The 27,653-nt window shown below is 43.9% G+C and overlaps 1 protein-coding gene and 2 non-coding genes across 19 annotated transcripts in view; all 3 read right to left on the bottom strand.

The window, feature by feature from the left end:
* Positions 1-9,423: 9,423 nt before the first annotated feature.
* LOC119935928 lies at positions 9,424-9,561 on the bottom strand. The gene has a single exon (XR_005453525.1). It is a non-coding gene; the product is annotated as a small nucleolar RNA SNORA7 (small nucleolar RNA).
* Positions 9,562-10,129: 568 nt separating this feature from the next.
* Positions 10,130-10,267, bottom strand: LOC119936000. Its single transcript, XR_005453595.1, has one exon. It is a non-coding gene; the product is annotated as a small nucleolar RNA SNORA7 (small nucleolar RNA).
* Positions 10,268-25,083: 14,816 nt separating this feature from the next.
* CAMK2D (calcium/calmodulin dependent protein kinase II delta) overlaps positions 25,084-27,653 on the bottom strand; it is a 261,656-nt gene continuing 259,086 nt past the window's right edge. For 16 of the 17 annotated variants that reach the window (XM_038755006.1, XM_038754999.1, XM_038755002.1 and 13 more), the window contains 2 exons: positions 27,143-27,404; positions 25,084-25,334 (listed from right to left, as the gene is read on the bottom strand). In XM_038755006.1, coding sequence (XP_038610934.1) covers positions 27,172-27,404 — 233 coding nt within the window. In that variant the 3' untranslated portion in view covers positions 25,084-25,334; positions 27,143-27,171. The remainder of the gene's footprint in view (positions 25,335-27,142; positions 27,405-27,653) is intronic. The other variant, XM_038754991.1, reaches the window with a different exon arrangement.

Consider the following 27,653-nt stretch of genomic DNA (forward strand, 5'->3'; position numbering starts at 1 on the left):
ACGTCTGTCTCCTCCCTTAAAATGTACAGCTCCTTGTGGGGACCTGTCTACCAACTCTGTTATACTGTTTTCCCCAAAGCACTCAGCATATGTGAGCCCACTGTTGGGTAGGGACTGTCTCTATATGTTGCCAACTTGTACTTCCCAAGTGCTTAGTACAGTGCTCTGCACACAGTAAGCGCTCAATAAATACGATTGATGATGATGATATCCCCCTCTAGACTGTAAGCTCTATGTGGGCAGGGGATGTGTCTGTTTATTGTTGTACTCTCCCAAGTGCTTAGTACAGTGCTCTGCATACAGTAAGCGCTCAATAAAGATGATTGATTGACTGACTAGATAACAAGCATTCAATAAATACTACTGATAGACTGACATTGTGGTTTACGCAAGGGGGTTTAAAATGTTCAAGCAAGTTAAAGGGCCACTTAATCATCTGATACCAAGGAACGTAAGGAGAAGAATACAAGAAAAATTGGAGGTACTACCATAAGAGTAAAAAAGTTCATATCCATATTTCACCAGCTGAATTCAGGATCAAATAATACAGAGCAGTTGTTCTTGTCTACCAAGAGCCAGCACACAGAAAAAAAAAACAGAGCTATAACAACTTGTCATGGAATTGATGCCTATTTCTCTTACACATTCCTATTCAGGGGGCTAATTCAATGTCCCTTGCTACAATTTTGTGAAAATCTAGAGAACTGGGTCAAAATCAATCATTCATTCATTCAATTGTATTTTATGAATGCTTACTCTGTGCAAAGAACTGGACCAAGTGCTTGGAAAGTACAAAACAGCAATAGAGAGAGACAATCCCTGCCCCCGTAGTGGGTTGTGGATATTCAAAAAATGTTTTTATAAGCACCTTTCCACATTCTGAAAAGTCAGCAACATATGAACAGGTCCTTGCCTTCCAAGAACCAACAATCTAAAAACACTGACCCAAAGGGACATGTTTATATAAAGCCAACAGGTAAGGAAGAAAAAAAAAAAAACACCGAACTATTACATTAAATACAATGAAACTTATTTATCAGAAAAATAGAATGTGCAGTTTATCTCGTAGTCTTAATCCCCCATTTCATAAATGAGGTAACTGAGGCCCAGAGAAGTTAAGTGATCACCCAAGATCACCCAGCAGACAAGTGGTGGATCTGGAAGTTGCATGTCCAGGAGAAACTGTCACCACTCCTTAAACTTGACAAGAGAAAACTTCAGAGAAGAGGTAGAAATTCAGAAGTGGTGGGAATGATGGGAAGGACACATTAGTGTGCAGTAGTGACCAGCTAAGGAATGGAAAATAAAGGACATACTCCACCTAGGACACAAGATGGAGAAGGGCAGGAAGCAGGGATCAGTTAATCAATCAATAGAATTTATTGAGTGTTTCCTGTGTGCAGAACACTGTAGTAAGCACCTGGGAGAGTACAATATAACACAGTAGGTCGGCACATTCCGTGCCCACAACAAGCTTACTGTCTAGAGTACAAGGAATGAGGATAAATGGTAAAAGGAGCATTAAATATGTGGAGAAAGAGCAGGAAATGAGGGAAGTGAAATGGACTGCTGGGGAATAACGCAGGACTTTAATTACTAAGCGCTTGGGAAGTTCAAGTTGGCAACATACACATACAGTCCCTACCCAACAGAAGGCTCACAGACTAGAAGGGGGAGACAGACAACAAAACAAAACATATTAACTAAATAAAATAAATGGAATAGAAAATATATACAAGTAAAATAAATACAGTAATAAATCTGTACAGACATATATACAGGCGCTGTGGGGAGGGGAAGGATGTAGGGCAGGGGGGATGGGGAGGGGGAGAGAAATGGGGGGGCTCAGTCTGGGAAGGCCTCCTGGAGGAGGTGAGCTCTCAGTAGGACTTTGAAGGGAGGAAGAGAGCTAGCTTGGCGGATGTGCGGAGGGAGGGCATTCCAGGCCAGGGGTCGACGGCGGGACAGGCGAGAACGAGGCACAGTAAGGAGGCTAGTAGCAGAGGGTGCAGGCTGGGCTGTAGAAGGAAAGAAGGGAGGTGAGGTAGGAGGGGGTGAGGTGATGGACAGCCTTGAAGCCGAGGGTGAGGAGTTTTTGCCTGATGCGTAGGTTGATTGGTAGCCACTGGAGATTTTTGAGGAGGGGAGTAACATGACCAGAGCGTTTCTGCACAAAGATGATCCGGGCAGCAGCGTGAAGTACAGATTGAAGTGGGGAGAGACAGGAGGCTGGGAGATCAGAGAGGAGGCTGATGCAGTAATCCAGTCGGGATAGGATGAGAGACTGAACCAGCAATGTGTTTACCTGGGCGGATTAAGAAAATCTAAACTATAACTAGCTCTCGCTAATGACTAGAGACTACAAAAGCCTGCGTCTTTAATCTCTCAGAAAACTTTAATGGTTTTCATCCCCTTTCACCTTTTTCCTTTCCTAGAGACTTTACCCTACTCCCTCTGGTAACTCTCTACTTCAGCTGTCTCCGCGGAAGAATGCTGGCAAGGCCGTTAAACTCTGGATTGTGAAATGGAAGGGCGTTTCCTTTGAAAGCCCAAGGTCGTAAACTGGCGCTTTGTTCTGAATGCCGCTGAATCACTGGGAAAAAATGCTTGTTTGCAACTTTTGGAGACTTTTTTTTAACTGATGCCTTTTTGACTGTGGGGAACAAGGGATAATTCTTAGACCTGCAGCTGAAATTGTTAGAATTTATCAGTTGCTTTCACTGATCTATTGTCTTTCAAGTTACTCTGACACGGCAGCAGGAGGGAAGCAGCTTGGCTTATTGGAAAGAACATAGGCCTGGGAATCAGAGGACCTGGGTTCTAATCCTAAACCTGCTGCTTGTCTGCTGTGTGACTTTGGGCAAGTCGCTTAACTTCTCTGTGCCTCAGTTTCCTCATCTATGAAATGGGGATTAAATCCCACTCCTTCCTACTTAGACTGTGAGCCTCATGTGGGACAAGGACTGCATCCAACCTGATTATCTTTTATCTATCCCGGTGTTTGGTACAATGCTTGGCCCAGAGTGCTTAGCAAGTACCATTGAAAAAGAGCAACTAATACATAGTTCATCCACAATACAGCTCTGAATCTCCAAATTTGCTCCTAGACAGACAGACTTGTTCACCAGGTGTTTCTATTTCCTGTCTTCACAGAAACAGGCTGGTCTTTTCTTTCTGCAGGTTGAAACTATTATTTAGGTATCAGTTCTCAATTAGCCAGCACTCCATCACAACAGGCTGTGTTCGCTCTGGTGCTACATTAAGTACTGTTTTCTTTTTTCCACAGAGCTTTGCACACATCCATCAGTTAATTCTTCTAATGCATAATGAGTTCTGGTTGTTAGAAGCTTGAGAGTTCAGGAGCTAATGCTGCTTCTCAGCAGCACTTGGCTTGCAGACAGCCAGATGGAATTTACCCATTTGAATGTCATATTTCACTGGTTTGGTTAAAATCTTCAAAATTGCCAGTTGTCAGCAGACAGAAGAGCTTCACCATGTTAATGAAGCCCAAACCAGTGAGTCAGCCTGCATCTGTGATTCCTGATTTCTGTCTCATGGGACCGAATGAGAAAGAATCTCTTTAATCAAGATGTAATGATCTGCCTTGCTGTCATGGTGACGGGAAGCATGTTTGTGCAGGTAATCAAAGTTGGATGGTACTTCTGCATTCCCCAAAGGAGAGAGGGGGCATGGCGAACTCCTCTGCTGTTGAGACTCACATGGCAGAAATTCAATCCTCAACTCTGGGGAGCTACTGCACACTAGCTCACTTCAAGTGAAGTTTCTTATTAATGTTCATCAGGAAATAATCTTCTAGAACTCTCCATTCCATCCAACTAGATTATCTCCTATCAACCGCAGGGCTTGGCACACTAAGTGCTTGTCAAATGCCATTATTCTTATTCTTGTTATTAATGATTATTTTTATTATTATTATTACTCCTCTCCAAACTCTTACAGTGCACCCTACTCCTCTCTTCACCTCCACAGAGAGAGCTGCTAATGTACTGCAAGCACATTCTCCTAGGTGTGAAAGAGGGAAGGCGATAATTAAGGTACCTTTAAACCCTTACTTTGTGCGAGGCACTGTACTATGCACTGGGGTAGATACAAGATAATCAGGTTGGACACAATCCCTGTTTCACATGGGGCTCACAATTTAAGTAAGAGGGAGTAGGATTGAATCCCTATTTTACAATGAGGAAACTGAGAAGTAAATTGGTTAGGCTGAGGTCACCCAGCAGATAATTGGCAGAGCTGGGATAATAATGATAATGGTATTTTTTAAGCACTTACTATATTCCAGGCACTGTACTAAGTGCTGGGGTAGGTACAAGTTAATCGGGTTGGACACAGTCCCTGTCCCATATGGGGCTCACAGTCTAAATCCCCATTTTACAGATGAGAAAATTGAGGAGCAGAGAAGTGAAGTGACTTGCCCAAAGTCACACAGCAGAGAAGGGGCCGAGCCACGATTAGAACCCAGGTCAGTGCTCGTTTCATAAGGCTATGTGGCTTCCCTCTTCTGCAATGCTTCCTGTTGCAGAAAAAACTGCCTTGCTGCCACGGAGTGCTTTTGCTCTGCTAATAAAACAAGAGAAGCAGCATGGCCTAGTGGACAGAGCACAGGCCCAGGAGTCAGAAAGACCTGGGGTTTAATCCTGGCTCTGCCACTTGTCTGTTATATTACCTTGGGCAAATCACTTACCTTCTCTCTGCCTCAGTTCCCTCATCTGTAAAATAGGATTAAGACTGTAAGCAATATGTGGAACAGGGACTATGTCCAAACACAATTATCTTGTAGCTAATCCAGCACTTAGAACAGTGCCTGGCACATAGTAAGTGCTTAACAGATACCACAAGCATTATTATCATCATTATTAATTGAGCACTGTAATAAGTGCTTGGGAGAGTACAATATAGCAGAGTTGGTGGACACATTCCTTGACCACAACAAGCTTATCTGGACACCCTGTGCACTGCAAATGAGTAATGATTAGGTAGGTCTTCAAATCAGTAGCTTCATCTTCAAATTTGAAAGCAGCTTTGTGCATTGACCCTGATTAGAATGGATACAATCTAATAATCATGGTATTTGTTAACCTCTTACTCTGTGCCAAGCAATGAGCTAACTGCAGAAGTAGATACAAAACAATCAGATCATACATGGTCCCTGTCCTAAATGGAACTCAGTCTAAGGAGGGAGAAGAACTGGCACTGACTCCTCATTTTATGGATGAGGAAACTGAGGCACAGAGAAGTGACTTGCACAAAGTCATATAGCAGGCAAATGGCAGAGCCGGGATTGGAAGTAGGACCTGTAGATAAGGAGGGACAAGGATGGGAAAAAAAAAATTTAAAACATTAAAAGAAAATAACCAGGATGTCAGGAACAGGGATCCAATCTTCCCCTGGGACCTTAAATTCTGGGTCAGAATGGAAGAACACATATTAAAAAGATAAATGGTTTACCCAGTCCTCCTGCTGCATGCTCTAAAATCCCACATTCCAAAATTGTGGGTTGGGGGAAGGTGGACTCGAGTTTCTTGACCTTTGGCTCAGGCATTATTGATTATCCAGGGTACTTTCCACTCCCCCTAGTCCCCTAGGAAGATTACCTTGACACTTCTTCAAATCTCCTTTGGTCATATCTATAAATTACCCTCAAGCTAGTGCAGCAATTTGCAGTCCTCCAAAGAGAAGCTGCCTACTTGTAAAAGGAAGAGCAATGATTTAGCTGCAGGAATTTGGTGGCTGCCTCTGCTACTACCTCGCTGAGTGCTGAACACACTGCTCCAATGGGATAGATGTAAAAATCAGTCAAGGGTTGGTTGAGTGCTTACCAGGTGTAGAGCACTGTACTGAGCACTTGAGAGAGAGCACAATACAACAGAGTTGGTAGTGGTGGAGTTTGACAGAGAGATTATTCCAAAAAGCTTTAGTTTCTCAAGGGGGAGGAGCATAAAACCAAGATATTATTGAGTTTAGAGGTTCTTTCTTCTGATTAGATTCAGCCATTGCTCTCCCCTCATCCCAGGGAAACTTCAAACCAGGAGATGACATTAAGAAGGGGCTACCCCACTAGTAAAAATAATAATAATAATGATGGTATTTGTTAAGTACTTACTATGTGCAAAGCCCTGTTCTAAGCGCTGGGGAGGTTAACAAGGTGATCAGGTTGTCCCACTGGGTGGGGGGGGCTCACAGTTTTAATCCCCATTTTACAGATGAGGTAACTGAGGCACAGATTAGTTAAGTGACTTGCCCGAAGTCACACAGCTGACAGTTGGCGGAGCCAGGATTTGAATCCATGACCTCTGACTTCAAAGCCCGTGCTCTTTCCACTGAGCCATGCTGTACCCACCCCGGTGCTTAATGAAGTGCTAGGCACATAAGAAGCGCTTAACAGATACCATAATGATAATTACCATTATCACCCACACCCCTTTAGAAGTTAGCAAGTTCCCAGGCAGACAAGCAGAGCAGGCAGTGCTGGAGAGGCAGAGGGGATTAGGGGATAGAGAACAGGACTGGGAGCCAGGAGCCCTGGGTTCCAATCCCAGCTCCACCACTTGTCTGATGTAGGTCCTTGGTCAAGTCACTTAACTTTTCTCTGCCCCTGTTCCCTCATCTGTAAAATAGGGATTAAGACAGTGACTGTTGGGCAGGTACTGTATCTAGCCTGATTTGCTTGTATCCACCTCAGTGCTTAGTATAGTGCCTGGCACATAAGTAAGCACTTAAATACCACCTAGGTTCTAATCCCAGCTCCATCACTTGCCTGCTACATGGGCTTGAACATGTCACTTAGACTTCTCTGTGCTTCAGTATCTTCAACTGACAATGGGGATTAAATATCTGTTTTCTCTCCCCCTTAGACTATGAGACTCTTCTGGGGCATGGACTGTGTCTGAACTGATTGCACTGTGTCTTCCCCACGTGGGCAACATAATAAGTACTTGATAAATGCCACAACCATTCTTACTATTCTTAGCAGCAGGAGAAAACTGACTAAGAAGCTTGTAGAAGATCAATAAATCAGTTATCATTGTAGAAAATCTCCAGTTTCTGGCAAGGACCCCAGAATACAATGGTGACAAGGTGAAATAAAACAAGAACAATAAGACAAAGGTAAAAAGATGGTAACATGTTAAGTCGTGGTAAAGAGAAAAGATAAAATAAAACACTGGATAGGGATAGAAGGCATCAGCAGCAAGAAACAAAAAGGAAAAGAAAAATCTAACTCCCTCATAAGCTTAACAATAATAATAATAAAAATGATAATTGTGGTATTTGTTAAGCGCTTACTGGGCAGCAGGCACTGTACTAAGCTCTGGGATGGATACAAGCAAATCAGGTTGGAAACAGTTGTCCCACATGGGGTTCCCAGTCTCAATCTCCATTTTACAGATGAGGTAACGGACACAGAGAAGTGAAGTGACTTGTCCACTGTCACACAGCAGACAAGTGGCAGAGTCAGGATTAGAACCCACAATTATTATTAGTTATTTGTAACTATTATTATTTAATAGTTATTTAAGTATTAAGTAGTAATAATATTAGTAGCTTTAGTAACTATTAAAAGTAATAATACTAATTGTAATATTTGTTAAGAACTTACTGTGTCCCAAGCACTGCAATAAGCACTGGAGGTAGATGCCATGCAATCCCATCAGACACAGTTCCTGTCCCACACTGGTCTCACCATCTAAGAAGGAGGGTATTGAATCCCCACTTTACAGATGAGAAAACTGAGTCACAGAAAAGTTAAGTGACTTGCCCAAGATCACCCAGCAGGCAAGTGGCAGAGCCAGGAGCAGAACCCAGGTCCTCTGACTCTAGACTGTGTTCTTTCCATTAAGACATGCTGCTTCTCATCTGAAGATGGTTGACTTGAACAACTAAGTAGATGGAGAGATTTCTAAGGTGGAATGCTGACCACCTGTTGTTTGACTGCAAAGAGGAAATGGGATGCAATGGAGGGATTTTTTTGGCTTCGATATGATAAATATTTTGATAGTCTGAATGGCAAAACACCAGGAAAAACTCAAGACAAGAGATTTTGTGAATTATTCAGACCCTGAAAAATTTAAGGCAAAGCAGACAATCACTGTGGTTTAGTCATTGACCTGACTAAAGGCAGGGGACTGGACCAGATGACCTCTCTACGACCCTTCCAGCTCCAGGATTTTTGAGTGGTAAGTGAAAAGAAAGGGTTGGTTGCATAAAGTAGATTCTGAGAGAACAGGGAACAAATGAATGGTGGTGGATGAGTGGAAAAGAGTGTGTAGGAAGTTTCAGAGATGAAGGTCAAGGATTATAGAGAGGGATGTTAGAGGCTCATATTTTTAGCAGCTTCTAGGAGCTGTGCCTTATGGAGTTGTTCTGTTGGGCAGTTCATGTAGAAACCACTAATATCTACAGAGTCACTTCGCAGAATGTGTGGGTTCACACAAACACACATACACACACACACATACCCAGACCCCCTAGAATGCAGAGGTTTCTTTCTTGCAGAGCCCCACATTTAGGAGAACTTGCCATATCCTGCTCACCATGTCTAATGCCATGTAGACAGGCATAAGCATTTCTTCCAACACTGTGTCATAGGCTGTATCCATTCAGGCTCATGATGGCAAAGGGACCTATATAAATCACACATGCATATTTATTCTTTGTGTTTCAAATATACAGGAGAGTTCCAGTACCTTTATTCCTATAAAAATAAAAACCTTACTTCGATGATTGTGTGTAATATCCTTTAAAGTCTCTCTTTTTCAAACTATTCATGGGCAGTCTTTGGCAATTCAATATTTGCCTTATAAAAAATGAAAAGCCGTTCTACTAAAGATGATGATGAGGATGATTAAGGTACTTTTTAAGCGCTTACTATGTGCCAAGCACTGTTCTAAGCATTGGGGTAGATATAAGGTAATCAGGTTGGACATAGTCCCTGTCCCACACGGGGCTCACACTTATACCCATTTTATAGATGAAGTAACTGAGGCCCAGAGTTGTTCAGTGGCTGACCCAAGGTCACGCAGCAGACTCACGGCGGAGCTGGGATTAGAATCAAGGTCCTGCTGACTCCTAGTCCCTTGTCCTAGCCACTAAATCACTGTTAAGATTAGGAAATCTTGCATTTTGAGCTGGCTTCATTAAATAGACCTAGCTCAGAGAGAGACAGAGAATTCCAGAGAGTGGGCAGGAGCCAAGTCCAGTCACAAGCTCCCATCTGCAGACCTAAGGTTGGAACTGAAAGTAGTAATGCGTGATCTAGTTGAAAGAGCATGGGCCTGGGAATCAGAGGATGTGAGTTCTAATTCTGGCTCCATTTCACTTCTGTGTGTCTTGGGTCTTAAACTTGAGTCTCCGCCTTTGACTCTCTCCCATGCTGCTGCTGCCCAGCACAGGTGAGTTTTGACTTGTAGCATATTGCCTTCCACTCAGTAGCCACTGCCCAAGCTAGGAATGGAATGGGTATGCCTCTGCTTGACTCTCCCTCCCATAGCGGAGACTGGAAGAGTACTGGAAACTCTCCAGCTGTGATCCTGAGAGGGGGAAGGCTTGGGGTATATAGAAGATAATCAGGTAAAGCACAGTCCGTGTCCCATCTCAGTACACAATCTCAATAGTAAGGAGAACAAGGTATTGAATCCCCAATTTATAGCTGAGGAAACTGAAGCACAGGGAAATGAAGTGACTTGCTCAAAGTTACACAGCAGACAGGGAATGTGTCTGCTCATTGTATTGCACACTCCCAAGTGCTTAGTACAGTGTTCTGAACACAGTAAGTGCTCAATAAATATGATTGACTGGCTGACAGAAGAGTGCTGGAGCCAGGATTAGAACCAACGTCTCCTGACTCCTATTCCTGGGCACTTTCCAACAGGCCAAACTGCCACCTTATCATATGCCATCGAGTCGTCTCCAACCCATAGCAACTACGTAGACACATCTCTCCCAGAGAACCTCACCTCCATCTGCAAACGTTCTGGTAGTGTATCCATAGAGTTTTCTTTGTAAAAATATAGATGAGGCTTATCACTGCCTTCTTCTGCACAGTAAACCTGAGTCTCCACCTTCAAATCTCTTCCATGCCACTGCTGCCCAGCATAAGTGAGTTTTGACTTGTAGCAGATCGCCTTCCACTCGCTAGCCACTGGCCAAGCTAGGAATGGAATGGTTATGCCTCTGCTTGACTCTCCCTCCCATAGCCGAGGCTGGTAGAGTACTGGAAACTCTCCAGGTGCGATCCTGAGAGGGGAAACTGCCACCTTAGATCTTGGCTACTTACTTGAACATTTGCCAGTTGAATGCCCAAGAAGGGAAGGTAAGGGTGAAGATGGACTTCCTTCCCACTGACTGAACAAGAAAACAATCAGGACATAAAATTTGAGGGCTAATTTCCCTATTGCATTAACATTGTAAGTTCCTTGAAGGAATGAAGAAGCAGAGAAGCACTGTGCCCTAGTAGAAAGAGCCTGGGAGTCAGAGGACCTGGGTTCTAATCCTGAATCCACCACTTGTCTGTTGTATGATTTTGGGCAAATCATTTCACTTTTCTGTCTCTTTCTTCATCTGTAAAATGGGGGTTAAGACTGTGAGCCCTATGTAGGAGACAGACTGTATCAAACCTGATTATCTTGTATCGACTCTAGTGCTTAGTACAGTGTCTGACACAAAGTAAGTGCTTAAATGTCATTCAAAAAAAAAGAGGATGGGATTGTGTCGACAAATTCTCTTGCACTCTGCACACAGTAGGCACTCAGATACCATCCATGATGAGAATTACATTCAGTTGTGTTGTAACGTATGTTTTCCTTTCACATTTTGGCTAGAATGCCATTGGAAACTTGGGAACATTTGCTCCACTATAGTAGCCTGCTTGCATACAACAGATGTATGTATCTAAGGCAAGGGAGAGAGACATGGTGAACACTTCAATGAAAGTTTTCCTTAAGGCAACCTTTAGTCAGAACTTAACCCCAGCATCAAAGGAGAACTGAGTGTAATAGCTATAACTCTGTGGGGCAAGTTCATTTTTGAAATTCATTTTAGTCCATTTCGCAGGGCATATCAAACACAGTTGGGACAGGGTTGAAAATCCAGGGTTAATCTCCTTGGGGCCATATCCTCCCACCCTGCTTCCTAACGCCCAGGAAACGCAAATATTAGCACAACCATCTGGTTGACAGATTGCATTAAGGACTTTACTACTCATTTCTGGAATGCTTATGTGCTTATTCTTCTTATCTGATCTTATTTGTTTATCATCTGCTCCGAAGTTGGAAACAAGCCTAGTTTCCACTGTCTGGGGAGGAAATGGTTTTCCCCCATTATGAATGTGGTTTTTCTTTCCTGGGTGTAGCAGATTCATTCAATACCCAGAGTTTGAGGCCAGGAGAGGCAGTTAGTATAGACTTTGGAGGGGACAAGCGAGTCAGCGCTTCCTGGATGGGCTGACGGCCAGTTTTGGGCGGTGCCATCCCTAACCCTGGTGGCTGCCGAGGAAAGCAAGTGCCTTTTGACCTCTTGTGACTCATACTTTCCCCGAGGATGCCCACTTTTTATCTTGAGTGCAGGAGCGAGCTTGGGGCAAAGCATCATAGGGCTTAAATGGGGAGAAGAAGCAGAAGAAAAGGAAGGGCCCGGAAGTCAGAAGAACTGGATTCTAAATCCTTGCCTGCTGGTGATATTGGGCAAGTCACAGAAACTCCCTGTGCCTCACTTGCTTCATTTGTAAAATGGAGATTAAATACCTGGTTGTCTTCCCTCGTAGACTGTGATCCCCATGTGGGATAGAGACTGTGAACAATCTAAGTGGCTTGTATCTACCCCAGCGCTTAACACAGTGCTTGACACAAATTAAACTTCTAAAACATACCATCATCGTTATTGTTATTATTATGATTATTGTTAATAATGATAGTAATAAAAAAGGAGGAAAAGCAAGAGGAGGTTGAGAAGGGACAGGGGAAAAGGAAAAAATGGGTAGGAGGGAGGGAATGAAAAGGGAGGGAGAAAGAGGAAGCAGTGGCTCAGTGGAAAGAGCAAGGGCTTCGGAGTCAGAGGCCATGGATTCAAATCCCGACTCCGCCAATTGCCAGCTGTGTGACTTTGGGCAAGCCACTTAACTTCTCTGTGCCTCAGTTACCTCATCTGTAAAATGGGGATTAAGACTGTGAGCCCCCCCGTGGGACAACCTGATCACCTTGTAACCTCCCCAGCGCTTAGAACAGTGCTTTGCACAAAGTAAGTGCTTAATAAATGCTATCATTATGATTACTATTATATTTTAAACTGGGTCTATTACATCTACTGTACTTAATTCCTTTGTGCAGATTCTTGCATCTGAAGTCTTCTATGGGATGGAGGCTCATCCATCATTTTTGACAGAACACTCCATCATCATTATCACTCTCCCAAGGGCCTCGTTTAGTACCCAGTTCAACCAAGATGTAGGCCCACAATGAATTAAGTCACCTTGCCTGCTGTTGTGGCATCATCTCGCCTTTACTCTGCTCCACCACTTCTCAGCTTGTCATCGCTTCTGGATTCTGTGCCAGAGGCTGCCCTGCCCCAGGACACGGTGTATGTCAGGGTGGCCAATGATGCCCTATTCTGTTCCCCAGATACTGCTGGAATCAGGGTGGTGGTGCCCACTCCAATGGTTGCTCTTACCCTTTTCTCTAGTAGCCCAGAGGGTGGGTTGTCCCATTCTCCACCTGGTGATTTTCCCATGGTGGCTCCAACTTGACCGTCCCCGCCTCAGCACCCGTCTGCTGCTTGGTGGTGGTGGCTACAGGCGGGTGGCATGCTGGGACTCCTCCCAGAGCTCGCTCCCGTGGGGGTCAGTCACATAACAGGTTTGTTTTTCCCCTGAGTCACCTTGCCTCTCCTACCTCACCTCTACTTTCCTACTACAACCCAGCTTGCATACTTTGCCTCTAATGCCCACCTTCTCTCTGTACTTTGATCTCGCCTATCTCACCACCAACCTCTCACCCAGATACTGCCTCTAGCCTGGAACGCCCTCCATCCTTATATCTGAAAGACAATTACTCTCCCCCGGCTTCAAAGCCTTATTGAAGGCACATCTCCAAGATGCCTTCCCTGAGTAAGCCCTCCTTTCCTCTTCTTCCACTTCCTTTTGCATCACCCTGACTTGCTCCCTTTATTCATCCTCCCTCCCAGCTCCATATCGCTTATGTATGTATCTGTAATTCATTTATTTGTAGGGACTGTCTCTATATGTTACCAACTTGTACTTCCCAAGCGCTTAGTACAGTGCTCTGCACACAGTAAGCGCTCAATAAATACGATTGATGATGATGATGATGATGATTTGTATTAATGTCTGTCTCCCCCTCTAGATTGTAAGCCCACTGTGGACTTACAGGGAATGTGTCTATTGTTGTATTGAACTCTCCCAAGTGCTTAGTACAGTGCTCTGCACACAGTAAGTGCTCAATAAATGACTGACTGACAGGACAGAGAGCAGCTCTGGCTCACCCCACTGTAGTCCTGTGAGGAGGATGGGAATTGCACATCCTGCCAACAGAGAGCAAGGAGTACCGCCTTCATCTTGGCTCCACTTCATGCTCCTTTTTGGCTCTGAGGCGTGGTACCGGAAATATCTGGGGCTGCCCGTCCTAATCTCAAAAGCAAAGGGGAATAACAAATGGTGCCTGCAATTCTGCATCCAGGGGGCTCAAGACCTTGGGTCACCAACCCCACCTCTGGATCACCATCCCAACCCATTTCTGTTCCTCTTGCCCTCCTGCATTTCAATGCTTTTGGCATCTGTAAAACGGGGATTAAGACTGTGAGATCCATGTGGGACAGGAACTGTGTCCAAACTGACTTGGTTGCATCTACCCCAGCCCTTCTTGGTTCAGTGCCTGGAACAGAGTAAGCGCTTAACAAATGTTACAATTATTATCATTACTATTATTATTTTAAGGGATGCAAATCCCAGTGTCTAATTTTCCTCATCTGTTAAATGTTAATTAAATATCTTTTCTCTCCCCTACTTAGACTGTGAGCCCAGTGAGGGACAGAGACTGTGTCGGATATGATTATATCTACCCTAGCGCTTAGTACATAGTAAGTGCTTAACAAATATCACCGCTATTAGCAAATTATTACTTTCTCCTAATCCTTTTTGACCTCTTGGCCACCATTAACACTGTGTATGCTTCTTCATCCTTTGAAACACTTTCAGATCTTCATTTCACCAACATGGTAGGTTAGGTAGGTGAGACTATGTGCTCTGCACATAATAAGCAGTCAGTAAGTACAATTGATTGACTGACCCTCATCCATGACCCAGTGCCCAGGACTGGAAGTTTGAAGCATGGAGAAATCTTCAGGAGCTCTAGGGTGAAGCAGGGAACACTTCAACCCATCAATCAATTGTATTTATTGAGCGCTTACTATGTACATATATACTATTCTATTTATTTTGTTAAAGATGTGCATATAGCTATAATTCTATTTATTCTGACGATTGACACCTGTCTACACGTTTTGTTTTGTTGTCTGTCTCCCCCTTCTAGACTGTGAGCCCGTTGTTGGATAGGGACCGTCTCCATATGTTGCCGACTTGTACTTCCCAAGCGCTTAGTACAGTGCTCTGCACACAGTAAGCGCTGAATAAATATGATTGAATTGAATTGCAGAGCACTGTAGTAAGCACTTGGGAGAGTCCAATAGAACAGAATCAACAGACATGCTTCCTTCCCATAATGAGTTTACAATCTATAAGGGGAGACAGACATTAATATTAATAAATCATTTATAAAATATAATTTAGAGATATGTACATAAGTGCTGTGGGGTTATGGGTGGAGAGAGTATCGACTGTCCAAAGGTCACAGATCCAAGTGCACAGATGACGGCAGAAGTGTGAGCGAGCTGGGGAAAAGAGGGATTAATTGGGGAAGGCTGCCTTTTCCTGTTCTGGAAGCCTCAAGTCGAACGTTCCCATATTACAACTTTAAAAGACAGGGGCAGTGTGGCCTACTGGGATAGAATATGGGCTTGGGAGTCAGAGGACCTAGGTTCTAATCCCGACTCTGCCATCTATCTGCTGCGTGACTTTGAGCAAGTTGCTTAACTCCTCTGTGCCTCAGTTTCCTCATCTGTAAAATGGCGATTAAGACTGTGAGCCTAGATGGCTTCATTTGCCATTGTCCTTCACCTGTGACCTGTAGGGTTAAAAGATGAGTGCTCCCACTACTAGAAAATGCCAATGTGTATGAGAACACTCTGTTCCCTTGGACCATTTTCAGCACGCTAATCTTCTGTCGCAGGGATGTCTAAGCTCTTGAGATTGGTTGAGTGAGGAGGGAGATGGGGTGTGTGATGAATGCCTTATCATACATCCACTTGGGAGCAGGTTCAATCAAAAAAGTCATTTTTCAAATGTAAATTGACGCTGCCCGATCTTCTCCTTCAAATTTGTGGTTAGTACTCTTATCATAGAAGGAAACCATCTCTATTTACCTCAGACCGCAAGACACTGGGAGTGAATCACTGCCCCGGGCCTTTCTGACATATGGTAAATCATAATGAAATTCGTGGTATCAATGCAGTAGTAAAAATGATCTGGCCCTTACAAGGGTGAAGAGTCACAATTCAGCGGACCCAAAGCACTTCTCATGCTTGTTATGGCAGTATGACTTGTCTGGTCCTAGGGCTTGGCATTCCTCTGAGTTCTTCTGTGACAGAGGGACCATTAGGCTAAAGCTCTTTCTCAAAACATGGAGTGCTGAGAAGATACCACAGGATCTCCTAGGTGTCACCAGCACCACTATCTTCACAAAGGTGAGAAAATAACCATGATAATGACAATACTAGTAATAATAATTGTAGCATTTATTAAGCGCTTACTATATGCCAGGCTCTGTACTAAGCACTGGGGTAGATCCAAGCAAATCGGGTTGGATACAGTCCCTTTCTCACGTGGGACTCACAGTCTCAATCCCCATTTTAAAGATGAAGTAACTGAGGCACAGAGAAGTGAAATGACTTGCCAAGTGGTGGTGCCAGGATTAGACCCCATATCTTTCTGACTCCCAAGTCTGTGCTCTATCAACTATGCCATGCTGCTTCTCTTACAATAATAACAATAACAACAGTGGTATTTGTTAAGCACTTACTATATGCCAAACACTGTAATAGGCACTGGGGTATATATAAGATAATCAGGTCAGATACGGCCCTGCTCACACGGGGATTCTACTCTAAATAGGAGGGAGAATAGGTATTTGTTTAATCCCCATTTTACAGATGAGGAAACTGGGTCATAGAGAAATTGAGTAAATAATAATAGTAGTAATAATAGTATTTGTTAAGTGTTTACTATGTGTCAAGGACTTTACTAAATGCTTGGGTAGGTACAAGATAATTAGGTCCCACATGGGGCTCACAGTCTAAGTAGGAGGGTAAACAGATATTGAAACTCCATTTTACAGATGTGGGAACTGAAGCACAGAGAACTTAAGTGACTTGCCCAAAGTCACTCAGCAGATAAGTGGCAGAGCCAGGATTAGAACGTAGTTCCTCTGACTCCTGGGCCCGTGATCCTTCCACTAGTGCTTCTGCTGCTTCTGAGATCAGATTACAACAATTATCATGGCCTCTCATAATTCTCATTGCCAGCAAGATCTTATCCAAAGTCTTTTGGAATCAGCTACTAAATAATATCATTCACTCAGCATCCCTGGAATCACACTCTGGCTTCAGATCCCAAACTGACACAGTGGACAGGATCTTTGCAGCACCTCAAAGATCCTGTATCGACCCCAGTGTTTACAATGGTGCTTGGCACATAGTGTGCGCTAAACAAGTACAATAATTATTATTATAATCTGTTAAGAACTTTACTATGTTCCAAGCACTGTATTAATTGCTGGGGTCGATACCAGATAGTCAGGAGAGACAGAGTTCTTAACTCTCACAGGGGTCATTGTCTAAGATTTCCCACTTTATGATGAGGAAACTGAGGCACAGAAGAGTTAAATGATTTGCCCAGGTTATATGTGAGTGAAAGAGCCAGAATTAGTACTCAGGTCTGTGTACTTTCCCCTTAAACCACTCTCCTCTCTCTAGACTGTAAACTCATTGTGGGCAGGGAATGTGTCCGTTTATTATTCTATTGTACTCTTGCAAGCACTTAGTACAGTGGTCTGCACACAGTAAGAGCTCAATAAACACAGTTGACTGACTCCTTAAGGTAAGTCTGGAAATTATTTTCCACATTGTTGAGTCATCACCACCTCATCCTTTCCATTCTGTCAGGAAACATTTCCAAGCTAACGAGATGATTAGTTTTGCGCCTGGATCATTCACCACTTGCCTTTAATATCTTTCATTTTTCAAGTGACCCACAGGCACGGCATCAGCAAACAGTATGTATATATGCTCCCACTTGGCTATGAAGAAAGACGATGAAAGCAGGCCATTTGCTAGCTATTTGCTCTATTGAGAACTGTGGTTACTGTTGTGACAGGAAAGGGTTACTATTGAGATATTCCTGAATGGGTAAAGTCCCCACTTTTAGGGGAACAAGCTCCCCAAAATAATGATGCAATTGGTGGGCAAGGAGCAGAGGATGGGTCAGACATTTTGGAGAGAGACAGATACCAGTTGGAAATTGACTAGGCACCCAGATGGGATGTGAGCTCATTTTGGGCAGGGAATGTGTCTAACAAGTCTGTTATATTTTACTTTCCCAAATGCTTAGCACAGTGCTTGGCACATAGGAATTGTTCAATAAATATCATTGATTGACTGATGGAGGTGGAGCTGACCAGCTGGGAGCTGTCCTGCGCCCTTGCCATAGCAATCAGAAGCGCAGTGGCAAAGATGATGATTTTTACATAGCGAGACTCATTTGGTCATGATAAGAATTTATAATATACCAGTGCATACTAAGTCCACACAGTGGACAGTGTGGGCAGATAAGGAAATGACCAACATGGCTCTGCTTTCTGGCAGTGTTCACCTGAAGCTCAGAGGATAAAATGTGAAGCCTCGGGGCAGATGACAGCTCTTCAACCAATCATATTTATTGAGTGCTTACCTGTATGGACAGCACCGTATTAAACACTGGGGAGAGTACAATATAGCAATGTAACAGACATATTCCCTGCCCACAGAGAGCTTACAGCCTAGAGGGGGAGACAGACATTAATAGAAATAAATTATGGATATATACATAAGTGCTGAGGCGGGGGACTGGGGTGGTGGTGAATAAAGGAAGCAAATGGAGGAAATGCAGAAGGAAGTGGGAGAAAAGGAAAAGAGGGTTTAATCAGGGAAGGCCTCTTGGAGGAGATGTGCCTCCTTTGAAAGCTTTGAAGGTGGGGAGAGTAATTGTCTTTAGTAATAATAAAAATGGTATTTGTTATGTGATTACTATGCGTCAAGCACTAATTTAAGCGTTGGGGTAGATACAAGCTAATCAGATTGGACACCTTACCTTTCGGACACCTTACCTTTCCCACATGGGACTCACAGTCTTAATCCCCATTTTACAGATGAGGTAACTGAGGCACAGAGAAGTGACTTGCCCAAGATCAACAGCCAACAAGTGAAGGAGCCAGGATTAGAGCCTAGGTCCTTCTGATTCCCAGGCCCATGGTCTATCCACTAGGCCATGCTGCTTCCCTCTTGTCCCCAGACTCTTGCTGCCATCTCTTGGTTTTTGGGTCTTTGGTTAGAGTGGGGTCTCTGTCAGGGGACCCAAACAATAAACTTCAGTCTAGTCACATAGGTGTCAGTTCCAATGGGATAACTTTGAACTGCTCCGAGCCAGTAGAAATAATAATAATTATATTACCTAAGCGCTTATTACGTGCCAGGCACTGTACTACCCAAACACCACCAGCTTTGTCTACGGGCAGGGAACGTGGGAGGAAGCATGAGGGGTCCTGGATAACAGCTTATGATGATCATTCTTTAGTCACAGAGATCAAAGTGATTACCCTATCAAGCAAGAGAAATGGCACTTCCACTGTGAGGGAAACTGATGTGAAATTTCTTTCAAGTGTGAAATTTCTATTACAATAAATCAGGTTCGATGCCTTCAAGTTGCATGATCAAGAAAAGACTGTATGCTGTTTCCGTTTTACCTGGAAACACTGTCCAGAAACGCTCTGGACATATTACTCCCCTCCTCAAAAACCTCCAATGGCTACCGATCAATCTGCGCATCAGGCAGAAACTCCTCACCCTGGGCTTCAAGGCTGTCCATCACCTCGCCCCCTCCTACCTCACCTCCCTTCTCTCCTTCTACTGCCCAGCCCGCACCCTCCGCTCCTCCACCACTAATCTCCTCACTGTACCTCGCTCTCGCCTGTCCCGCCATCGACCCCCGGCCCACGTCATCCCCCTGGCCTGGAATGCCCTCCCTCTGCCCATCCGCCAAGCTAGCTCTCTTCCTCCCTTCAAGGCCCTGCTGAGAGCTCACCTCCTCCAGGAGGCCTTCCCAGACTGAGCCCCTTCTTTCCTCTCCCCCTCGTCCCCCTCTCCATCCCCCGTCTTACCTCCTTCCCTTCCCCACAGCACCTGTATATATGTGTATATGGTTGTACATATTTATTACTCTATTTATTTATTTATTTTACTTGTACATTTCTATCCTACTTATTTTATTTTGTTGGTATGTTTGGTTCTGTTCTCTGTCTCCCCCTTTCAGACTGTGAGCCCACTGTTGGGTAGGGATTGTCTCTATGTGATGCCAATTTGTACTTCCCAAGCGCTTAGTACAGTGCTCTGCACATAGTAAGCGCTCAATAAATACGATTGATTGATTGACCAGAGATGACCTAGACAATAGCATAAGACAGCACAGCAGAGAGAATATTTATACTAACAATAACCTGCCCAAATAGTGTTATTGCTAACAGTTCAACACCTCTGTCACTTTCCATGTACTTCCACTCACTGCTATGCTACCTTTTTTTTTTAACTTTTTTAAAAAAATGATATTTGTTAAGCACGTACAGTGCTTACAGTGCCCGGCACTGTACTAAGTGCTGGGGCAGATGTAAACAAATCAAATTAGATACAGTCCATGTCCCACATGGGGCTCACAGTAATAGTCCCCATTTTACAGATCTGAGGCCTAGAGGAATTCAGTGACTTGCCCAAGGTCACACAGCAGATAAGTGGCAGAGCCAGGATTAGAACCCATGTCCTCTGACTCCCAAGCCCTTGCTCTTTCCACTAGGCCATGCTGCTTCTCTACAAGCTGCTTCTCTTCTCTAATGTACTCTCCCAAGCATTTAGTACAGCACTCTGCACACAGTAAGCGCTCAATAAATGCTATTGAATAAATTGAATGAATGAATGAATGAATGAATGGTCATGACCCCACTAGCTGCATTGTGACTGAAGTCAAAATGTTGCAAGGCAGTCATGACCTGATTGGACCCTGTGGCTGGCCTAAGGAAGAGAAGTGTGGGATTAGGGTGGCGGGTCTTGGGGATGTGGTGGTCCAGGATTCCCGGTCCATGTATCGGAGCAACTGAGGCCAAGCACGAGAGGAATCGTGTCGGGTGTGGCTGCTGCATCAGCCCTTGAGGTCAGAATCGCGCACTCAGAATAGGAATCGTGCACTCAGTCAATTGTAGTTTTACCCAAATTGCCCAGAATTGTGCATTGAGTTATAGAGTAATATAGAGTCATTAATGCATTTATACTGAGTCAGAGAGATGCCAGCCAGCTTTTCGTTCAAGGGAAAGAAAATGGCCATGTTGTCCCTTCCAGATGACTGTCTTGTGATGGAGAGCCCATCCCCCTCCCCATCCAATCTACCACCTATTTTCCAGTGGTTCCTCTCTCCCCACCCCCCAGAACCAGCTCCCCCCCCAAAGGCAGTCAGTGTTGTAAAATCAAAACCGATGTTTAGAAATATTGAAATGGTGTCAATTTAGACACTGCTGTTCAGCTGACCTCAAAACATTTCATGTTTAGGATTGTCCGTAGCCTGACTTGTCCCAGGTTCTTCTTACCCACACCCCACTCCCTTCCAGCTCCTCCCAGCCTAATTGACACCCCCCCCTCCCCCGCCCCCAGGAAGGGTACTTACATGTGACAGCATTGGAGGCAAGCGGCTCTGTGGAGATCAGAAAGCACAGGTGGATGTGTGAAGGGTCGCTAGGAGACCGAGACCGGTCTGTTGCAGATGGGGAGGCTGATGGTTCATCAGCCAGGCAGGAGGCTGGAAGGGCAATGCTGCCCAGGGCCAGAGGCCAAGGTGCCAATGTGAGATCGGACTCCTTGCCGACCCAGGTCTGAGGAAAATAGATGGGAGGTGACCAGACCGTGTGGGTGGCCTGAGTCCATGGGCCTTGGACTGTCAATGGCCATGGCAGGATAGTCCCAGGGAGAAGGGAGGGAATCAGGGCAACGTGGAGTGTTAACAGTGGGGACAGCCAGAGGCTAAGGAAACCCAGAAACAGATCTGTGTGTCAAAGTGGGTCACCGGGGGTGTGTGAGTAGTAGCAATCCAGTGATCTGGGGCTGGCATTTTCTTCCGATCCCATCTCTCCTAGGACACATCCATATCCACCACCACCATTTCACCATCACCAAGGGGACCTTACCTGATTCATCAGATCTCTCATTCCATGCGTCCACTGAGTCACCAGGAGAGACCACCGAATCACCTGCTCTTCCAGAATGGAAAGGACACCTCCATTTCCTTGGTTATGCCTCCCGCAGACGGTTAAATCTAGCTCTAGTTTGGGTTTCTTTGGGTAGATTAGGAGGTGGGAGAGAAGGGAGTGTTGATAGCTCCTTGTGGGCAGGGAATGTGTCTGTTTATTCCAAATGCTTAGTACAGTGCTGTGCACAGGGTAAGCGCTCCATAGATATGATTGACTGGATTAGAAAGGAGCTCTGCACCTGCTGTAGCTGGGAGTAGCTATCAATGATAGCACGCTCTAATTCTTACAAAGCCCTCCGCTTTCACGGGAGCAATAGAAGTTAGGAAGCTTGCAAATTAATGTGGATCAACAGACTGATCATCAAGCCTGTTTCCAAATATAACTGATTGCAGTCTTTGGAGTAAAAGTTCTTATGTAAGAAGTAGTGATGTTTGTCGCTGACTTTGGCAGCAGGAGTCAAATGCCATAAAAATCAGGTGACCTTTTCTAGGGCTGCTCATTTTAAAGGCTTAACTACAGCCATATCTGAACAGTTCACACCCCACAATGCCCCAGCTTCAATATAGCTTCAAACACTGAGTGGAATCAGGGAAAAAATATCTCCCTTTGTCTCAAGAAAGATACTGTGCCAGAGTTTGCATTTTGGGGCTTGGAAATATGAACTGAACAGTAGCTGGGGATCTGAACCTTTTAGGATGACTTCTTTTAAGCCTTTACAGAATACCAGCCACCCTATTTAAATGTAAGGCTGAGTTTTTGGCAGTCTGCCAGGGTGATCTTGCTTTAAACAATCTTGCCATGCTAATACCTCCCTCAAGTCATTTCTCTCAGAGTCAGACCCATAAAATATTAAGAAACCGAGGTCTGGGTGGGCAGAGGCATCACAAGCATGATGAATTATTAAAGTAGCAGGTTATATTGCTGACTGAACATAATCTGCTAGATACTACCACCGCTAATTCTTGTAAGACAGGAAAGTAAACGCCTTTAGAGAAAAAGGAAGCCATCCAAGATCAGCATTCCCACGCTGCAGCACAACCATGCCTACGTGATGCTACGTCTCCCTAGCCTCAGTTATCCCTCCATTTGCAGGTCTTGCTTGAATTTGGTCTCAGCGCCAGGCCTTGACCAACTCCAAACACAGCAGTTGACAATCGCCGGCCCCCACTGAAGGTTCTTTTACAGTAAACACAATTTTTCTCCACACCGAGGTGACAGAATGAAGTGAAAGAAACCCAAGAAGGAGTGTGAGAGCTTGGCAGAACTTCCTAGCAGTCTGTGCACAGGTGGGCCCAGACAAATGTCCTTGTATTCCTGGTGAGTCTACACTGAAACATGTAATGAATTGTTTGGTAGCCTCTGGGATGTCTGGGAATAATTTTGGTCTGACCCCATGCAGGCCTGGTTCAAGAAGAGCATGTGGAAGACGGCTATATCCTCTACAGCTCCATGGTGCACACTTTGGAAAAGTAAGGAGTGAATCAGAGTCTGAATTGAAATATTCAATTAAATCACTCACCCTCTACTTCGATGGCTTTGTTTGGCATTAGCTATTACCCGCTGGCAAGTTTTCAGGCTCCGGATTCCTCATGAGAAATGAAGACAGGCATATTTTCAGCAGAAATCACTAATTTATTCATCCTTAAATATATCAATCGGTCATTTACCATTATGGCAAGAAATATGTACACTGTGTCCCATGGTAAACTGCAGTGTTTCAAATGACAGAATATAAGTGTATAATTCAACTGTGGTGGAGAGAAAGACTTGCAATTTCCTCACGTCAGTGTGGAGGACAGATATGATCTACAGGAATACTTCAACACCACATGCTATGTTAAAAGTGTAAAAAAAAAAAAACAAACCACCCTACACCTATTTTTTAAATTGAAATATACTTATGCCACTTATAGCCGCTTCACAAAAAAAATGAAAAAAATGAGGCCATTACTTTTTCACAGATCCCATTGGCAGGTTAACATGGCTCAATACATTTACTTTATGCTTATTTTAAATATATATTGTTTGAAATCATGTGATAATGATCAGAAAAGCTTCAATCCATCTACCATACATCCACTAGAACAACATCTAAAGGTGTTAAAGAACTTGTATTAGTAATCAACACAGAAAGGTGAAATGGTATAAATCCGGGAGGGTTTCGTTTTGCTTTTAAAAATAGGCTGCGGCAGGTTGTAAATTTTCTGCACTAAAGAGAACGCTGATGGAGACATCATGCATTAGGTAGCTTTGCAGGAGAGGGACTGAGTCCTACAGGAACTGAAAGATGATCAAAAGGGGTGCCTATCCAAAACACCTAGAGTTTCCCTTTCTTTTCATTTTAAGCTGAAATACCCCAACTGCTTTTGGGTAGAGACAGCCCTGGCTATACTGGAGAGGCCAGAAGAGTTCAGGTCACAAAATATTGGTTCTAGAGTGATCTTAGACCTGGGAAAAGTCTCCCCAACTTTAAATAGGTCTCTGCAGCCAAAGAAAAACAGCAAGTGACCCTGTACCATTCCACATATTAGACTTTCCATAAATCAGGTGTAGCGGCACAAAACCTTTGTGCTAAAATGTTATGAATTTGGTGACCGCGTGTTTGCCATTCTGATAATAGAGAAATATTAGAGCTATACCGGGTCGTGATTTCTTTGCAGTGTAAGCTTTTTAAAAGCCTAATTTTTCTACGACATTTAGAACACATTAGCCTGTCAGAACAAGAGCAGAAACAAAATTTACAAAACCCTTTAGTCTCCTTAATAAAATTACTGTACAGCCTGAAAGTGATCCAAAGCTTTACCTTATTCTTTAAGCTTACAGAAATCTTTATTCCACTTACTGTTTATCTGTCCCCAACTTTCCTTTTTCCCCTCTCACAACATAGTCTCAGCATAAAAGCAGATCTAGTATATAGATTTGAGAAAGACGGAATACAGTCGATTAACCAGAATGGCATGAAGGCATTCTAAAGAGATCAAGCCGGTCAATGCTGTGATCTTTTTCCAGTTTATACAGCTTGAGCACTTACTAAGATGGCTTTTGCACAGTTAGTAAGCCAACAGCTTCTTGCTTCCACATTCATCAGTAACTGTTGTCCACATTCTGTTGCGATTAAACCGTTTTACAGTAACAAAGCTGTTAGTGAAAATATCTATCTCAACTGCGACCATGAAAGAAACCTGAAGGGCTTTTTGTTTTGTTTTCTTTTTTAAACAAACTAGCAAGTATAGAATTCTAAAAAAAATTTACAATTCTTTTACAAACTGTCTAGTGAGTGTTCAATTGAAAGTTTGTCAAAACTTGGCATAAACAGAGAAAAATGACAAATGAGCTGTAATTGGTTTGTTGTGTTTGGGTTACTGCTTCCCTCTCCCCACCCTGCCCCCTCCCTCCCACCCATGTTTGTTTTTTTCTTTTTAAATCTCATCATCAATTTGAATTTGCCGGGAACATCCCCACTGGTTGAAGTGTAAACAAAATGTACAGATGGAATATACAACAAAATGATGCATCACATATGCATTACATGTGGGACCTTCACAGCTTCATGCACTTGGAAACATGCATGAAGAGGAGGGAAGTCCTGGGTGATTACCATCCAGGATCCTTGCGAACTGAGAATGCAGGACTGGCACTGTTGATTTTTAGCTGAAAGGAAAAAATGGGGATGGGGTGGAAGAAGGGAATGGAGAGAGACAAAAGAAAAATGACTCATTGTTGATTTTCCAATTACAAACCCCTCACTGTGCCAACTGACCTCTTGGAACCCAAAGCAGTTGTTATTCTATTTGGTAGGAGTGCTAATTCGATGCTATCAAAAAATTATCAGGGCCAGATTAAAACTGGAAGGTATGGGTTCACTCAGAAAGACCCAAGTTGTTAACAGATGTAAATCTAACCTCTCAGTCATTGGGTTGAATCAGTGGGGATGATATCCTTTCATGTTGAAGTCATTTTTCTAAGCAAATAATTACAGACATCCAGAGGGTGGCTCTGAAGCTATGTCCCTAAGGGCTCATCTCTATTTTTATGATACTGATGTGACCACCTTGCATATCAAATATACACTTTGGGTTAGCAAGAGGCCTAGTTGACCTAGAGAAACAGCTAGGATCTTTAAACTCTGGACTCATCGTAGGTTGAAATGGGAGCCCTCTTGCCTGCAATATTCACGGCACCATACCAAGGAAAAAGCATTCATGGCATTACTAGTTGTGCTCCTTCTAATGGGCTCCACATCCCATTTTCCCAACCCTTCCCAGGTTCCTCCACCACACTCCCGGCACACCCCACTCTTCCGGATTTTGGTTTTGATCTGGCAGCGTAAATTTCTTGACCTAAGGTCCTTTGTGGAATTGCTGTGTGTGGAACAATGGCTGTCAAGTCATCTCACAAGCGTGCTGTACTTTGGCTCTGGGCAGAGCAGTTCTGATGACCAGCTAATTGACTTAGTTTGCTAAAGAGTTTTTGGATCCGGTAGGCAAAAGATGCACTGCACAGTGCCAGTTGGTCCAAAAGAGAGAGACCCCATTTGGTATTTCCACTGCTCCACTGTTATTAGCACAATGAAGCACTCACATGTACTACATGAAAGTCACCAAATAATCTGTAATTATTTCTCCTATCTTTAACTTCTTTTAATGTCTGTCTCCACCTGTGAGCAGCTCCTTGTGAGCAGGGATCCTGACTACCAATTCTATTGAATTATACTTTCCCAGGCCTTTAGTGCCGTGATCCGCACACACTAAGCGTGCACAGGGAATGTGACTGTTTATTGCTGTATTGTACTCTCCAGAGCACTTAGTACAGTGCTCTGCAAACATTAAGTGCTCAATAAATGCACTTGGATGAATGAATGAATAAAAACCATTGATTGATTGATTGAAATGAAGGCTACAACCAAGATAAACAAATTAGCTGGACTTGGTATAACTAGTTGAAACAATTTTGGTATCCAGCTTGTTGCTTATTCTTAAAAATAAAACAAGTGCCCAAGTGTCAGAACGTTAGTCTATGAGCCAGAGGACTCTGGTTCAAGTCCGAGCTGTGCCATTAGCCTGCAGTATGACCATGGGTGAGTCATTTAAACTTCTCTATACCTCAGTTTCCCCATCTGTAAAATGGAGATAATACCTGCCTTCTATCCCTACCTCACAGGGTTGTTATATGGACTGAAATGAATTAATGTGACAGTGCTTGGGCAAAAGAAAAGCAAGGTATTATTTTTCTCCCTCTAGACTGTAAGCTCATTATAGGCAGGGATTGTGTCTGCTAATTATGTTGCATTGTGCTCTCCCAAATGCTTAGTACAGTGCTTTGCACATAGTAAGTGTTCGATAAATACCACTGACTGATTGATTGATCTCTCTCTCTCTCTCTCGGGCCACCCTACAGAAGACAAGCCATGCTTTGCTTTCTATCCATGCAGGAATAAAGAAACTTGACCAAGGACATACTATGAAGGAAGCCGCCTGCCGGGGAATATTTACTTGATGGGCACCGTGGGTGACCCTGAACGGTGAAAGTGAACATTCTGCCACTTCCCATCCCGACGGTGCCAGACCCGAGTTTCTTCAGACTGCATGGTCTTCGGCATCCCGCTGCCATCCATATACTGGGTCAGTCGGATGTAGGCTATGCAAGCAGCGTCGTCACCGACCAGGTGGACGTGAGGGTTCAGGATAATGGTGTGGATTGGCTTGTTGCCCTTAGATAAAGCTAAAGGAGAACAAAACGAAAGAGAAGATCAGTTGCTTCGGAAACTCATTTTGAATTCAGTCACCAGGGCTCCTCTTGGCTGTTAAGTCAACTACTGAAATACATAGTCTGTGTGGCCTCAGGCAGCCCACTTAGCTTCTCTGTGCCTCAGTTACCTCATCTGTAAAATGGGGATTAAGACTGTGAGCTCCATGTGGAATAGGGACTGTGTCCAAACTGACTAGCTTGTATCTACCCCACCACCTGGCA

This window comes from Tachyglossus aculeatus, chromosome 12 (genome assembly GCF_015852505.1).
Source record: "Tachyglossus aculeatus isolate mTacAcu1 chromosome 12, mTacAcu1.pri, whole genome shotgun sequence".
Classification (NCBI taxonomy): Eukaryota; Metazoa; Chordata; class Mammalia; order Monotremata; family Tachyglossidae; genus Tachyglossus; species Tachyglossus aculeatus.